Genomic DNA, 15,307 nt, shown 5'->3' on the forward strand with positions numbered 1-15,307 from the left:
GGAAAGATCCGAAACACAGAGCAGGAGTCCGCAGGGGAACCTGCCCTGCCTCAATAAAAAGACAGTGTCCTTGCTGTAGGAAGACTCTCAGATTCTACCCAAGGATCGTTCATGAGAACAAACCACTTCAGAGAGGCCCTACAAAACATTAGAGGGAAGACAGAGGGGCCCAAGGCAGATGGTCTCTCTCCTCAAGTAGGAACACCCCAGCCTCAGACAGACACAGCAGGAAGGGGCCTGAGAGGCTGACAGAGGCAGGATGGGTGCAAGGCAGGGGTGGAAGGGAGGGACCAGCCCGGGCTGCACCAGTGGGAGTGGCTCCACCCTTCCCACCTCAGAGCCATGGGGAGCCAGGGCTCTGGCGGGATGCCCTTGGTGCAGGTTCCCTACACAGTCCTGCTGCTGCCGCTGGGAACAAGCCGCCAAGACCCGGGGGCCCAGAGCTTCTTCCTTTGGGTGAGTATCAGCACAACAAGAGGTCCCAGGGGAAGTCTCTCCATAGACCTGCCCTTTATGTTTCCATTCAGTCTGAGGGCCCACAGTGTTCCCACCTGCCTCCCCTTGCCCTCCAGGTCCTCAGTGGCCAGTCTGGGTGCACACTCAGTGACCACACAGTGAACCCAACCAGGGGTGGAGAGAAAGGGCCATAACCCAGAGCCCTGCTGTGGCACGAGAGCCTCTGTGCTTGCCTTTCCCAGCTGCGGAGGATGCAGGCTCTGGAGAGAGAACAGGATGCCCTGTGGCAGGGGCTGGAGCTGCTACAGCATGGCCAGGCCTGGTTTGAAGACCGTCTGAAGGAGGCACAGCAACAGCAGCTGCATCTAGGGGCCCTTGGTGAGGTATGGGGGCTGCCCCTCTGTGTGAATCGGGGGAGGGCCAGGGAGGGAAGAACAAGGAATGTGTAGACACAGCCGGAGACCACTCTGGAGAGGGGAGAGTTAATGGTCAGGGATCATGAATTAGAGGCAGCATCGTAATGACAGGATGCCACCAAGTGTTAAGTTGGTGTTCATTGTTGGGGTTGGAGGAAGCTGGTCTGCATTCCATTCAGAGGGATTTGGATCACTCCATGGAGATGAGGGCGTGGCCGGATTATTCCAATGGGGCAGGGATGGACAGGGAGGCTCCATGAAGAGTAGGGAAAGGGGGTGTTGTGCTATTTGAGGGGATGGAGGAACTGACCTGCTAAAGAGATGGAAGTGAAGAGTATTGGATTTTCCCACCTGGCTGGGAGGGTACTGGGATGAGGGAATCTGGATGAGAGGGATGGCCTGTGGTGACAGGAATAGAGTGGCAGATGGACCTCAGGTTTTCACCATGTTGTCAGCCTCCAACTCCTCCTCTAGAATTTTCTAACAGATTTACACTCAGAGCCTGGTGGCCCTCCGTTAGCCCAGATTCAAAAGGTGAACATCTGTTTGCAGAATCTGATTCATGAGAAGGTGAGTTTATTGTTTTCAGTTTAGACTTTTGGGAAGCTGGACTAGTGAGGGGAGTTGTTGGGGTCAGTGCTGGCTTAACAAAACCCAGTGAATTTCCCCTCCAGTTCTCCCCAAGTCCACTGAACAAGGCTAGTTCCTGCACCACCCAGGATTCAAAGGAAAGACGAAGGAAGCAGAACTTGTGGCGGCAACAGGTAAACTTCAAGAGAGAGGGCAGGAGCCCCACCCTGCAGGGCTGGGAGGAGCCCAGAGGCCCCATCTGTTTCTCCTCTCCTCCAGGAGTTGTCAAGGCAGCAGAAAGGAGTCACCCAGCCAAAGGAGGAGATGGCTCAGCGGGGCTGCACCAGCAGGCCAAGAGGCCCTACCCGTGTCTAAACCCTCCTCTCACTCCCTTAAGCCTGGTGAAACAGAAGCCCCAGGCTCCCTTTTCTGTTTCTTAACTCAACAGCTAAAAAATGGCTCCAGGTAGTGAGTCAATGAAGTTCAGACATCTTGGTGTAATGTTTCTCCTCTGCTCCTGAAAACTTCACCTTCTTGGTGTCTCACGTCCTCATTCTCCCCTATATGACGTGCAAAAATGATCTTTCTTTGAAATCCCTCTGGGGAGAAGACATGTTTATTGAAACTGTCCTTCAGCCTTAAATACAAAAATAAAACCAAAGCTGCTCCAGAAAGCAACTTTCTCCAAAAATGTCTTTGGTTTGTTTCTCATAGGGTTAGGAAAAGTGCATTATGGGAAAATCCATTGCCCTCTATCCCAGTCTTACAGGTTTTTTTGTTTTGTTTTGTTTCTGTGATAGGGTCTTACTGTCGCTCAGGCTGTAGTGCAGTGGTGCGACCACAGCTCACTGCAGCCTCAACCTCCTGGGCTCAAGTGATCCTCCTGCCTCAGCCTCCCAGAGTGCTGGGATTACAGGCGTGAGCCACCGCGCCCAGCCCCAGTCTTGAAGTTTTTAAGAAAGGAAAGGGATGTGCTGGAGAAAGAAAACTTTCATTGGTGGGGCACGGTGGCTCACGCCTGTAATCCCAGCACTTTGGGAGGCCAAGGCAGTTGGATCACCTGAGGTCAGGAGTTTGAGACCAGCCTTTCCAACATAGTGAAACCCTGTCTCTACTAAAAATACAAAAAATTAGCTGGGCATGGTGGTGGGCACCTGTGATCCCAGCTACTCGGGGGGCTGAGTCAGGAGAACTGCTTGAACCTGGGAGGCGGAGGTTGAAGTGAGCCGAGATTGGGCCACTGCACTCCAGCCTGGGCAACAAGAGCAAAACTCCGTCTCAAAAAAAAGAAAAAGAAAACCTTCATCCCAGCTAGGAGAGGCAAGGTCCTAAGGCCTATGTGACAAATGTGTCCCAGGTCTTCTTACCAATGGGGCAGGTTGAAAATAGTGCTGGAGACCCATCCCTCTAGAGTCTCTTGTGTCACCAGGAGGCCAGGCCTCGCAGAAGCAGCAACCCTCCAACTGTGCCCCACCAGGGGCTGCCCGCCAACCCTGCCCCAGCCCTGCCTTCAGTCACCAATGTGAAGGGGGAAAAGGCAGGGGTGGCCGTGGTGAGGGTTGGGTCAGATGAGCTGGTAGGGGTGGCGAGCTGGTCCTGCGGGGAAGAGGAAGAGAATGACAGGGTGTGCTAGAGTGTACTCAAATTAAACCTACACCACCCTCCCCCTGCCTTGCCTACCCTGTGATGGAAAGTAGTGGTGCCTCACCTGCGGGGCTGGGGCCAATACCAGGAGCCGGAGGAAAGCATGAGTCGGGGGCACTGGGCTGTCTTCTCGTCCCGCTGCAGTCACAGTCACCATCACCATGGAATCCGGGGCCGCTGAGTCTGGGACCTCCAGCCACAGGCGGCCCCAGACCGACTCATTCAGTTCCAGGTGAGCCCTAGAGAGACGATATAGGCGTCGCTAAAGCCCCTGGCTGTCCAGAGCCCAGAGTCAGTGGACGCCCGCAGGGGCACGTGAGGTGAGAGGAGGATTCTGAGAGCCAATTGGAAGGGGCCAGGGGCGGGGCTTGGGATAAGCACGGGCCGGGCAAGATGCCAGAGGGAGCTGGAGGGTTCAGGGGCCTCACCTGGAGAGGTTGGAGGTGAGGGAGAAGCTGGGGTTGACGGAAGTCCTAAGGTCAAGATCCTGAGGGCCCGAGAAGCTGGCGATGCGGAGACTGAGCGGGACCTTGCTGCCCGGGGCCAAGAAACCCGAGGGGGCACTAAGCTGCAGAGAAGGGCTCGTCAGGGAAGGGGCCGCTCCAACTCTTTCCAGCCCCAGCCGCACTTTCCCCTACTGTCTCACCTCCAGAAGGACAGGGACTACAGTGCTAGGCTGAGGGGCAGCCCTGTGCAGGCGCCGCCCCGCTCCGTCCTGGCCAATCAGCTCCAGGGAGAAGGGTCTAGGGGTGGACAGCAGCGTGGGCGGCAGCGAGGCTGCGAGGAGACCTCGCTCCGGAGGTCCCACGGGCTCCAAAGGCACCCGGCCTAGTTCGGCACCGTCTGGGACCCCTCGAAGGATGACGTGGGAGAAATGCGGCTGAGGATCCCCAGGATTCGCTTGGGAACCCAACCCTGTCACTTCTACCAGCAGCTGGGTCTGGAGACCTGAGACAGGGGCGAGGAGGGGAGAACATTGTGAGATTCGGAGACAGGGAGAAAAGAATTAATGGCCTTCTAAATAAGGGTTCCCTCTGGGGAGTATGGCTGGGAAAACAGGTTACCTTCAAGGGGTATCGATGGGGAGCATCAGGAGGGAGTTCTGGGTGCTGGAAATGTCCTATATCCTGAACTGGGTGTATTATATGAAATCCATCAAACTGTACACTTTAGTGCACATTATGTAAATTATAACTCAATATAAAAGTTACGCATATGCATAGATGTATGTATACATATATATGTTATATATATACACACACATATATACACACACACACACACACATATATATATATATATATATATAAAAAACTGGGGGTTTGGCCGGGCGCGGTGGCTCACGCCTGTAATCCCAGCGCTTTGGGAGGCCAAGGTGGGCGGATCACGAAGTCAAGAGATGGAGACCATCCTGGCTAACACAGCGAAACCCCATCTCTACTAAAAATACAAAACATTAGCCGGGCGTGGTGGCGGGTGCCTGTAGTCCCAGCTACTTGGGAGGCTGAGGCAGGAGAATGGCATGAACCCGGGAGGTGGAGCTTGCAGTGAGCCAAGATCGCACCACTGCACGCCAGCCTGGGTGACAAGCGGAAAAAAATAAATAAATAACTGGGGGTTAGGTGGGTGGGGGCTCAGGGAATAGATGTACCTGCAACTGGCTGAGTCAGGGGGTAGAGGCCAGGGTGGGGTCCATCCTCCATGGAGATCCCAAAGTGGAAGAGGAAGTCCAGGGAGGTCTGGGCTGGGAAAGGGCAAAGGCAGTCAGAGCCCTTCCTGAAAGGAATGTGACTGATCGTGTTCTCCGAGGCCTGCAGTCTCTCCTTTCCTTTCCCAGGAACACCTCCTTCCTTACCTTGCACTCTCACCCCAGGGGTGTCCTCAGCTGTGACCTGGATCTCCCAGGTTCCTGTCTGTGGAGGGTCATGCATGGTCACCATCCAGAACTGCCCAAAGCGGTGAGTGTGACCTAGAGGACCCGTGCCTTCCTTCTGGTCCTGGGAGACCCCTGGGGTCAGGGAAGAAATGAAACACTGGCTCTCCTTGAGTACATCCCCTCGACTGTCTATTCCCCAGTCGCCATTCTTCCCTCTGCCTTCAGAGGTACCTGCAGGGTTCTTGATCCAGAAGCTGCTGATGTCCCCGTGGATCCGGACTGTGATCTTCTGGAGCAGCCCATCCACGCTGAACACAAGTGGCCACCCAGGCACCACAAAAGGAGGGTCCAGGGGAAGAGTCACCTTGAGGGATCAGCAGGACCAGAAAATGGGGCAGAAGATGAGGTATGGGATGAGGAACAAAGAAGATAGGGGAGATAGGAAGAAACCACGTCATTGGGCCGGGTGCGGTGGCTCACGCCTGAAATCCCAGCACTTTGGGAGGCTGAGGCAGGCGAATCACAAGGTCAGGAGTTCGAAACCAGCCTGGCTAACATAGTGAAACTACGTCTCTACTAAAAAATAGAAAAATAAAAAATAAATAAAAAAAATTAGCCAGGTGTGGTGGTGGGTGCCTGTAATCCCAGCTACTTGGGAGGCTGGGGCAGGAGAATTGCTTGAACCCAGGAGGTGGAGGTTGCAGTGAGCCACGATCACGCCATTGCACTCCAGCCCGGGTGACAGTGCAAGACTCTGTCTTAAAAAAGAAAAAAGAAACCACGTCACATAGGGAGAAAGGGGTACAGTGAGAGAGGGGCACAGGGCCAGGGATGAAGTTATTATGGTCAGGGACAAAGTTGGAGGCAAGGGATTCAGGATGAGACAATCACATCTTGTGCCCCATTAAAAGATGATGGGACAGGCATGGTGGCTCATGTCTGTAATCCCAGCACCTGGGAGACCAAGGCAGGAGGATCACTTGAGGCCAGGGGTTCAAGACCAGCCTAGTCAATTAAGCGAGACTCTGTCTCTGCAAAATACAAGCCACTTCCCCAAAAAGATGGTAGGACTTCCTGTGGTAACGCTGAAGGCAGAATACTAGAAGCCAAGCGGGGAGGGGTTTGCTGATATAAAAGGACAATACAGGCCAGGTGCGGTGCCTCGAGCCTGTAATCCCAGCACTGTGGGAGGCCAAGGTGGGCAGATCACTTGAGGTCAGGAGTTCGAGACCAGCCTGGCCAAAAAACTGGTGAAACCCTGGCTCTACTAAAAAAATACAAAAATTAGCCGGGCCTGGTGGTGGGTGCCTTAACTCCAGCTACTCCGGAGGCTGAGGCAGGAGAATCCCTTGAACCTGGGAGGCAGAGCTTGCAGTGAGCCGAGATCGCGCCACTGAACTCCAGCCTGGGTGACAGTGAGACTCCATCTCAAAAAAAAGAGAAATGGCTAGCCATGGATCTCAGAGGGGGAGAAACTTCCTTTCCTGCTCCGTGACTGGAAGAACAACAGAGCAGTGAGAGTGATTCCCCTTTCTCCTATAAGAAGAGAGGTGCAGCCTGACCACTCTTCAGTTCCTAAGTGAGGGCCCTGGCCCCCACTTACTTACCAGGGCAGCCATGCTGTCCCCAACAATGGCTGCCACGTCTCCAATGTGCTGGTCTTTGGTGAAGATCACTTCTCCTCCTGAGGCCAGGGCCACTGCTTTATATGGCTCAAAACGCAGAGGGGACAAGATCTCACGCCGAGCTCGTCCCTGAACCCTTGATGTGTCTTCAGTCACCAGGAATGTTACCTGTGGCCAGAAGAGAGCTCGGTGGTTGGGGTGTCCAAGTGCCATCCACTATTATGAATGAGAATCCCTGTGCTCAAGCTTTCTCCAGAACTGATGGTTCGTGATAAGGTCTCTGCCTGCCTTCTGGCTGCTAGGATGGGGTCTCCCAGTGAGAACCCCCTGCCTTCAGTTAGTAGTTGGCCACCCCCTTGTCACAGTGGATTTTTGGCGACTAGATCCCCAGTTCTTCACATTGTTTACTGGGCAGGTTCAAATAAAAACTCTGCATTATTAAGGGTGGGGTCTCCTACGTGTATCATTAAAGGTATCAGGAAAGGTTTCGTTCATTGTCTGCTTCTCCCATGTGCCAAGGCTTGTCAGGCCACCATAGTGTGCTACAACCCTCGTGATGAGATTGTCATCACAGGGTCTCTCACATCCCTGGGAGGCTAACACTGGGTCTCTCACCAGCTCTGCTCACCCGGCAGCGACGTTCCTGAGTCAGGGATTCCACCTGGTTGGTGAGAAAGGCATCCTTGGGGGAGGCATCCGTGAAGACAAAGATGTCTGAGAGTGGAGGTGTGTGCAGCAGGGCCAGCTGGCAGGGAAGGCAACGACCAGTGTTAACAATGGCAGCAGGAGGGGAATGGGTAGAGCCAAGGAGGATGAAGCAGAAGGGAATATGGCCCTGTAATCCTGGAGTGAAGCTAGTGGATCTAGATTCTGAAGGTAGCGGGGAGTCCCAGGAGGGTTCTAGCTCCCCCTGGTGGTGGGGCCAGGAAACGCGGGGGGCATAAGAAGGGAAGAGGGGAGGGGCCAGACCAGCAGGGCTGACAGGCACATCTCAGGCTCGTCTCCACCCCCCAAGGCATGGATCTCATTAAGCTGTTGCCAGAAGCTGTCAGGGTCACTGGTTGTAAAGACAGGGCCAAACCCTGGGAAGGGGAAAGGAGGTTAACATAAGTGAGGAAAGAGCTCCCCTCATTCCTACCCAGAGCCACCTCCCCAGTTGAGGGTCCCTGTGTGCTGCTGGAATGGACAAGTAGTGAAATAACAATACTCCATTATAAGACTCATACTTGGCCAGGCGCAGTGGCTCACACCTGTAATCCTAGCACTTTGGGAAGCCAAGGCAGGTGGATCATGAGGTCAAGAGATCAAGACCATCCTGGCCAAAATGGTGAAACCCCATCTCTACTAAAAAATACAAAAGTTGGCCAGGGGCAGTGGCTCAAGCCTGTAATCCCAGCACTTTGGGAGGCCGAGACGGGCGGATCATGAGGTCAGGAGATCAAGACCATCCTGGCTAACATGGTGAAACCCTGTCTACTAAAAAATACAAAAAACTAGCCGGGCGAGGTGGCGGGTGCCTGTAGTCCCAGCTACTCGGGAGGCTGAGGCAGGAGAATGGCGTAAACCCGGGAGGCAGAGCTTGCAGTGAGCTGAGATCTGGCCACTGCACTCCAGCCTGGGCGACAGAGCGAGACTCTGTCTCAAAAAAAAAAAAAAAAAACAAAAAACAAAAGTTAGCTGGGTGTGGTGGCACGTGCTTGTAGTCCCAGCTACTGGGGAGGCTGAGGCAGGAGAATCACTTGAACCCAGGAGGCGGAGGTTGCAGTGAGCCAAGATCGTGCCACTGCACTCCAGTCTGGCGACAGAGCGAGACTTCGTCTCAAAAAAAAAAAAAAAAAAAAGAGTCATACTTGTCAGGGCAGGGCAGACCTAGGTGTCCCTGGTGAGAAGGTGGGCCTCCACTCCCTTAAAAAAATGGTGGCATTTCCTGTAGGCCTTTATTGGGTACATGCACATATATTAAAAAAAAAAAAAAAAAAAAAAAAACTGGTCACACCTATAATCCCAGCACTTTAAGAAGATGAAGTGGGAGGATCACTTGAGCCCAGAAGCTCAAAATCAGCCTGGGTAACATAGTGAGACCCCATCTCTACAAAAAAAATACAAAAATTAGACAGATATGGTGGTGTTTGTCTGTAGTCCCAGCTACTCAGGAGGCTGAGGCAGGAGGATCACTTGAATCAAGGCTGCAGTGAGCCATGATCATATCATTGCACTCCAGCCTGGGTGACAGAGTGAGACTCCAAAAAAAAAAAAAAAGAAAAAAAAAGAAAAAACACACTGAGTTTCCTCATAAGAAAAGAGACAGAATAGCACTTATCTCAGAGGCTTATTGGGAGGACTAAATGAGTTGATTTTGCAAATCTTAAGATAGTGCTTTGACACATAAGTACTAAGTTCTTATTTATACCTTTATTTATATCTTCATCAAACATAATAATTATCTATTAAATGCCGGCCACTGTAGGATGTATGCAGACAAATAAGACTCAAACTTAGGCAACTCAGCCCAGTAGGCATTTTATTTGATCATCATTTCAACTCTGGGAGTTAGGCAGGATGAGGGAGGTATCAGGCTTCTGAGCCCAAGCTAAGCCATCATTTCCCCTGTGACCTGCACTTATACATCCAGGTAGCCTGAAGCAACTGAAGATCCACAAACGAAGTGAAAATAGCTTTAACTGATGTCATTCCACCATTGTGATTTGTTCCTGCCCCACCCTAACTGAGACATAACTGATACTGACGCATTTTATGGATGATGAAATCCAGGCAAAGAAAAGTTTACATGACCAGCCTAAAGACACACAGTCAGACTCAAGCCAGAGAGTCTAACTTCTAATCAATGGGAAAGGAATACAATGTAGCTCGCTATCTCAGATGCCTCCCAGAAGCCTGGCCCCACCAACCCCATCTTCATCCCCATCTCTGTCTATAGGAAATGGAGAGAATTGAAAATGGCGGCCGGGCGCGGTGGCTCACGCCTGTAATCCCAGCACTTTGGGAGGCCAAAGCGGGCGGATCACGAGGTCAGGAGATTGAGACCATCCTGGCTAACACGGTGAAACCCCGTCTCTACTAAAAATACAAAAATTAGCCGGGCATGGTGGCGGGCGCCTGTAGTCCCAGCTACTCGGGAGGCTGAGGCAGGAGAATGGCGGGAACCCGGGAGGCGGAGCTTGTAGTGAGCCCAGATCTTGCCCTGCACTCCAGCCTGGGCGACAGAGCCAGACTCAGTCTCAAAAAAAAAAAAAAAAAAAAAGGAAAGAAAAGAAAAAAAAAGAAAATGGCTTATTAGCATGAAAGGCTAAGAAAGCAGAGGCCACGTGCCAAAGCATGAATCATGCATTAAACGAATGGAAAGTGCTGTCATTTTAGAAACAGTGGGAGACAAGGCTGCTAGTTATCTTTTTTTTTTTTTTTTTAGAGACAGGGCCTCACGGCATCACTGGAGTGCAGTAGTAGTAGTGCCCTCACGGCTCACTGCAGCCTCAATCTCCTGGGCTCAAGTGATTCTCCTGCCTCAGCTTCCCAAGTAGCTGGGACTATAGGCATGCGCCACCACTCCCACACATAATTTTTATTAATTTTTTTGTGGAGACCTGAACCTCTCTGTGTTGCCCAGGTTGGTCTTGAACTTCTGGGCTCAAACGATCCTCCCACCTCTGCCTCCCAAAGTGCTGGGATTACAGTTGTGAGCCACCCCACCCAGGTTGCTGCTAATTTTCTGTATGCACACCATAGAGGCTCACTCAGGACTACAGGAAGTGCCACCACGAGCCCACTTCCTCACCACAGGCCTTTATCCCTTACCTTTTTTTTTTTCTTTTCTTTTTTTTTTTCTGAGATGGAATTTTTTGCTCTTGTTGCCCAGGCTGGAGTGCAAAGTTGCGATCTCGGTTCACCGCAACCTCCGCCTCCCGGGTTCAAGCGATTCTCCTGCCTCAGCCTCCCGAGTAGCTGGGATTACAGGCATGCACCACCACGCCCGGCTAATTTTGTATTTTCAGTAGAGACGGGGTTTCTCCATGTTGGTCAGGCTGGTCTCAAACTCCCAACCTCAGGTGATCCACCTGCCTTAGCCTCCCAAAGTGCTGGGATTACAGGCTGAGCCACCGCGCCCAGTCTATCCCTTACCTTGAATTTTCCTCCCCTCTACTGTCCTAGCCAGACCACACTTACCTGGGTCATGAAAAGGCACCAGGACATAGTGGATAGGCTCCATGGGGCTGCCCTTCCGCTGCTCCACAATGTGGCGAGCCTGGATTTTGGCAGCGTTGATCTCCTCACCCATGCTGCCTGTGGTGTCCAGGACAAAGCTCAGGCTGGAGGCTGGGGTGATGTCCAGCAGCCTGGGGAGCAAGCCAGAGACACAGTGAAGGGTCTGCACGTTTGTCCCCAGCGCCTGGTTTCTCAGTTCCCGCAGGAATGCCTACCCATGAGGGGGTCCATCCCCAGGAGGCCACTCACCTGGAGAAATCCCTGTCTCCCAGGCGGCTTCGCAGAAGGCCGAAGGCCTGGATGGAGGCTAGAAGGGCCAGTTTTGCAGCCTGGAGGTGCAGCATGTGGTGAGGGGAGAAGCCTGGGGATGTGCTGTCCTTGTTGATGCCTCCCCTCGGTGGCTGGGAGCTGCTCAGGTCAAAATGGCCCCCGTGGCTACATTTCCCTGGGTTGGGGAAAGGGATCTGGAGAGTAGAGGTCAAAAACCCACTGCCTCCTAAGAAAATGAGGCCCTTTCAGACCTGGCCTGACCCTCTCACCCCTCAGCAAGGGTTCAGCAAGAAATGATGATGGGGGTGGGTGAGTGCCTGGAATCCCAGCACTTTGGGAGGCCGAGGCAGGCAGATCATCTGAGATCAGGAGCTCGAGACCAGCCTGGCCAACATGGTGAAACTCTGTCTCTACTAAAACTATAAAAATTAGACAAGTGTGGTGGCACGTGCTTGTAATCCCAGCTACTTAGGAGACTGAGGAAGGAGAATAGCTTGATCCCAAGAGATGGAGGTTGCAGTGAACCGAGATCATGCCACTGCACTCCAGCCTGGGCGGCAGAGCGAGACTCAGTCTCAAATAAATAAATAAATAAATAAATAATGACTGGGCAAGGTGGCTCACACCAGTAATCCCAGCACTTTGGGAGGCCGAGGCGGGCGGATCACCTGAAGTCAGGTGTTTGAGACCAGCCTGGCCAACATGATGAAACCCCGTCTCTACTAAAAATACAAAATTAGCCAGGCATGGTGATGCATGCCTGTAATCCCAGCTACTCAGGAGGCTGAGGCAGGAGAATCACTTCAACCCGGGAGGCAGAGGTTGCGGTGAGCCGAGATTGCGCCACTGCACTCCAGCCTGGGCAACAAGAGCAAAACTCTGTCTCAAAAAAAAAAAAAAAAAGGATGATGCTTTGTGGAGGGGAATTCTGGAGTAAATCTTAGGGCACCGTAGTCAATCAGCACAGCACATGGTGGATCCCCTGATCCCTCCAGCCAGTCCCCCAAAGATGCCTATGACAAGGGAGAAATCCTATCAGTGGAGGAAGAAGTTGCTCCCCTACCTCAGCCCCACCACAGCCTCCTCAGAGGACTTTCCTCCACCCACCCTGTTCCCAGCATCCTCTCCTCCTAGGAGGAGATGCCATAGCAAAGGCATACGGGCCTATAGGACAGAGATCCTGTAAGGAAGTGACTTTCTCGCCTTACTTCTGGGGAACTTTGTTGTCTGGTACCTGGAGGTTTCGGGGGATGAGTTCCAAAGTAGCCAGAGGTGAGGAGTGTGAAGCCCAGCCAATTCCCAGGGCAGCTCAACGCCTCGCAATCAGAGCAGGTAGGATCAGCCACTGGGAAGAGAGGGCAGGGCTAGAACCCAAGATTCTGCCACCCCCAGCCTTTATCCCCACACACCCAAACCTCTTCAGCTTTTCCTCCCAGCTGGGATGAAGTGAAAGCCCAGAAGTTCCCTAGCAAGGCTTTCCGAACTAAAACCTAGGAGCATGGGCCCGCAGTGAGCCTGAATGTAGGAGCGTGGGCCCTCAGTGAGCCTGAATGTAGGAGCGTGGGCCCGCAGTGAGCCTGAATGTAGGAGCGTGGGCCTGCAGTGAGCCTGAATGTTTGAAACTGGGGCCGTGCTAGAAAACACAGCACAGGCTGGGCGCAGTGGCTCACGCCTGTAATCCCAGCACTTTAGAAGGCAGAGGCGGGCAGATTGCTTGAGTCTAGGAGTTTGAGACCACCCTGTGCCACATAGTGAGACCTCATCTCTAAAAAATAAATACAGAAATAAATAATAAGAAAAAAACCCAAACAGTACGTGTAGGGACCAATCCTATGGGGATTGCGGCCTCTGTGAGTTGTGGACAGGCGAGAGGATGAGGGAGCTGTGGGAGAAGGCCCCGTGTGAGTCAGTGCGGGGAGGAAGCCACACTTAAGATGGGTCTGAGTTCTGGAGACCTGGTCCTCCCTGTTTTTCCCTGTGTGACCTTGGGGAAGCTGCTTAACCGAGCCAGGCATTGCTTGGACTGGGGGACTTCAGTCCTCGTAGAGATTAAGTAACATCACACCCTCTGGGACCTCAGAATGTGACATAGTGGCCGGGTGGACTGAGGTAGCCCTGTGGACTCCCGCCTCACCGCCAGGGTCACAGCCATACCTTGTGCCAGGTTCTGGAGCTCCTGTCTTGGCCAGAGGAGGTGAGGGTGTGGCTGCTGCTCACCCAGCTCCACCCAGTTGCTGTGACTGTAGAAATCCTAGTCCAGAGGACAGGAGAAGGGGAATGAGGCACTAGTCTGACCTTTCTCACCATCTCCAGCACTAATATGCCACTCCTTTGAGTTCCCCACCTGGAAAGTCCCCTCCTACTCCCACTACTCCCACCAGACACCCCAGGGCCCCTCCACTGCCCCCTCTCCATGCTCAGAGCAGAGCTTTGCCCAGGTGGAAACTGTCCCAGCATCTCTTCCCAGCTCAGAGTCTAACCCAAGGCCTCTCTGGGCCTGCAGAGTCCTGCAGCATATGCTGCTCCCTCAGCTCTCTGACCTCACAGCCTTCCTCTCTCACCCTCACTTCTCTCCAGCCACAGTGCCCTCCTTGCTGTTCCTACAGGAAGCACTGCCAGCTTGGAGGTGGGGAACTGGGACACAACCTCAGGGCACCACGTGCCAGTGCCCACCCCTTCCAGAATGGAGAAGGCATGATCAAGAAGGCACCATAGGATGCTCTCTATCCCGGACATGAAGACCCCTCTGACCATCAACCCCACCCGGTTCTCACCTGCAGGGCATGAAGTGCAGCCCCGAGGCGCTGGCGAGCCAGGGTGTGGTCAAGGGCTCTGGTTGCCACCAGGGTCTCCCGCAGAGCCCCTACCAGTTGCGCGCGTCCCTGATCCAGTCGCTCAGCATCAAAGTGCAGGTCGGGGTCATTCCTGGAAGTCGGCAGGAAGTCCTGGGCTGCATTGGCACGAGACACCTCACCTAAGGCTGCTCGGAACCGCCGAGAAGGAGAACCAGGTCCAAAGTAGGCGGCAAAGAGGTCATCGGCAAGGAGTGTTCGACCCTGGGGAGAATAGCGGGGGACAGGGCTCGAGGGAGGCCCATTGGATTGACTGTTGCCCACCTTATCTCAGCAACTGACAGTCAAGGCTGGGTATGAGGGGCCTGAGCCCCACAAAGGAGGGGGACTCCTAATTTCAGGACCAAGACTACTGGGTATTGTTGCTGCAGGGGTGGGACCATGGGTGTCTCTTCTCTTGGCAACCAGAGCCCTCATGGAGTAGAGGCCCCACGGAATTGGGGACTCTGGCAGGGGTGTGACAGGACCCTGGGATGCTCACCAGGAAGTTCTCAAGACGAAGAGGGGGGCGGCCTGGGGGTGGCTGCTCCAGGAAGAGCTGCAGGGTGACGTTGAGTGCTGCCTCCTCAGTTAGGTCTTGGTGGGTGATGGAGCCAGGGGCAGCCAGCAGGCTCCAGATGTTGGGGAAGAAGGCAGATGTGGGGGGCAGCAGCAGCTGCAGCAGAAGCAACACTGAGGGGCCCAGGTGGGACTGGGGCACTTCCGTGGGGAGCATGGCTGAGACATGGACCTGGGAGACAGAAGGCTCTCACGGGAGGAGGAAGCAGCTGCGATTCCAGGGCAGGCTGGCTCTGCGGGTCTCCACGGGCACCTGCTTTACCTCAAAAGTCGCGTCTGCTGCAGCCTGGCTTCCCCGCCCTCTCTGTCACCCAGACAACCTGAGGGCCTCATCTGACCATTAGGGACACACACAGCTGCCAGGAGAAGGGTCCAAGGTTCCTCCCCCAGGCCCCCCTCCCCAGTCCCTGGCTGAGTCACCAGCCCTGCTGCAGAAACACTCCCCATGCACAGGAAGCCTGAGTCCTCTCAGGCCCTCCCCTACCTGGTTGCTGGGTCTCCTAGGAAGGGCTGGCCTGGGCACGTCACAGGGCACTTAGGTCAGAGTTATAATTAACCTAGGCCCAGTAGAGGGGGAGGGAGGCCCCCACAGGGTGGGGGAGGACAGGCAACCCCCCTGGCCCCTTTGCTCATGCCTGCCCAAGGCCACAGGCAGCAGCCCACGCCAGGGCGGGCCTCCCTCGGCCGCAGTGCAGAGGTGAATGATAGCTGGGGAGGAGGAAGGGAGTGAGCAGCGTGACTCAGGCCTGGCACAGTGCCAGGGACAGACCCAGACAGACGCGCCCCTCTGCCCTCCAGAACCAGGGCCTCACTCCCACC

The 15,307-nt window shown here is 54.1% G+C and overlaps 2 protein-coding genes across 3 annotated transcripts; one reads left to right on the top strand and one right to left on the bottom strand.

The window, feature by feature from the left end:
- Positions 1 to 204: 204 nt before the first annotated feature.
- Positions 205 to 2,133, top strand: SAPCD1 (suppressor APC domain containing 1). Its single transcript, XM_010383346.2, has 5 exons — positions 205 to 456; positions 699 to 839; positions 1,347 to 1,442; positions 1,547 to 1,636; positions 1,722 to 2,133. Exons 1-5 carry the CDS (start codon positions 343 to 345, stop codon positions 1,815 to 1,817), a joined length of 537 nt encoding a protein of 178 aa, XP_010381648.1. The 5' UTR covers positions 205 to 342; the 3' UTR covers positions 1,818 to 2,133.
- Positions 2,134 to 2,637: 504 nt separating this feature from the next.
- On the bottom strand, positions 2,638 to 15,193 carry VWA7 (von Willebrand factor A domain containing 7). 2 transcript variants are annotated; one of them, XM_010383345.2, is made up of 17 exons: positions 14,973 to 15,193; positions 14,412 to 14,660; positions 13,853 to 14,134; positions 13,233 to 13,329; positions 12,313 to 12,423; positions 11,058 to 11,253; positions 10,770 to 10,939; positions 7,557 to 7,669; positions 7,216 to 7,332; positions 6,570 to 6,755; positions 5,194 to 5,326; positions 4,942 to 5,094; positions 4,738 to 4,830; positions 3,733 to 4,034; positions 3,515 to 3,654; positions 3,151 to 3,325; positions 2,638 to 3,038 (listed from the first exon to the last, which is right to left on the bottom strand). In XM_010383345.2, the coding sequence occupies exons 2-17, from the start codon at positions 14,643 to 14,645 to the stop codon at positions 2,865 to 2,867; spliced, it is 2,676 nt and encodes an 891-aa protein (XP_010381647.2). In that variant the 5' UTR covers positions 14,646 to 14,660; positions 14,973 to 15,193; the 3' UTR covers positions 2,638 to 2,864. The 2 variants fall into 2 exon arrangements, with proteins under 2 accessions (XP_010381647.2, XP_030784591.1); XM_030928731.1 differs by lacking the exon at positions 14,973 to 15,193 and having other exon boundaries at positions 14,412 to 14,850.
- Positions 15,194 to 15,307: the final 114 nt, after the last annotated feature.

The sequence above is a fragment of the Rhinopithecus roxellana genome, chromosome 4, assembly GCF_007565055.1.
Source record: "Rhinopithecus roxellana isolate Shanxi Qingling chromosome 4, ASM756505v1, whole genome shotgun sequence".
In the NCBI taxonomy this organism is placed as follows: Eukaryota; Metazoa; Chordata; class Mammalia; order Primates; family Cercopithecidae; genus Rhinopithecus; species Rhinopithecus roxellana.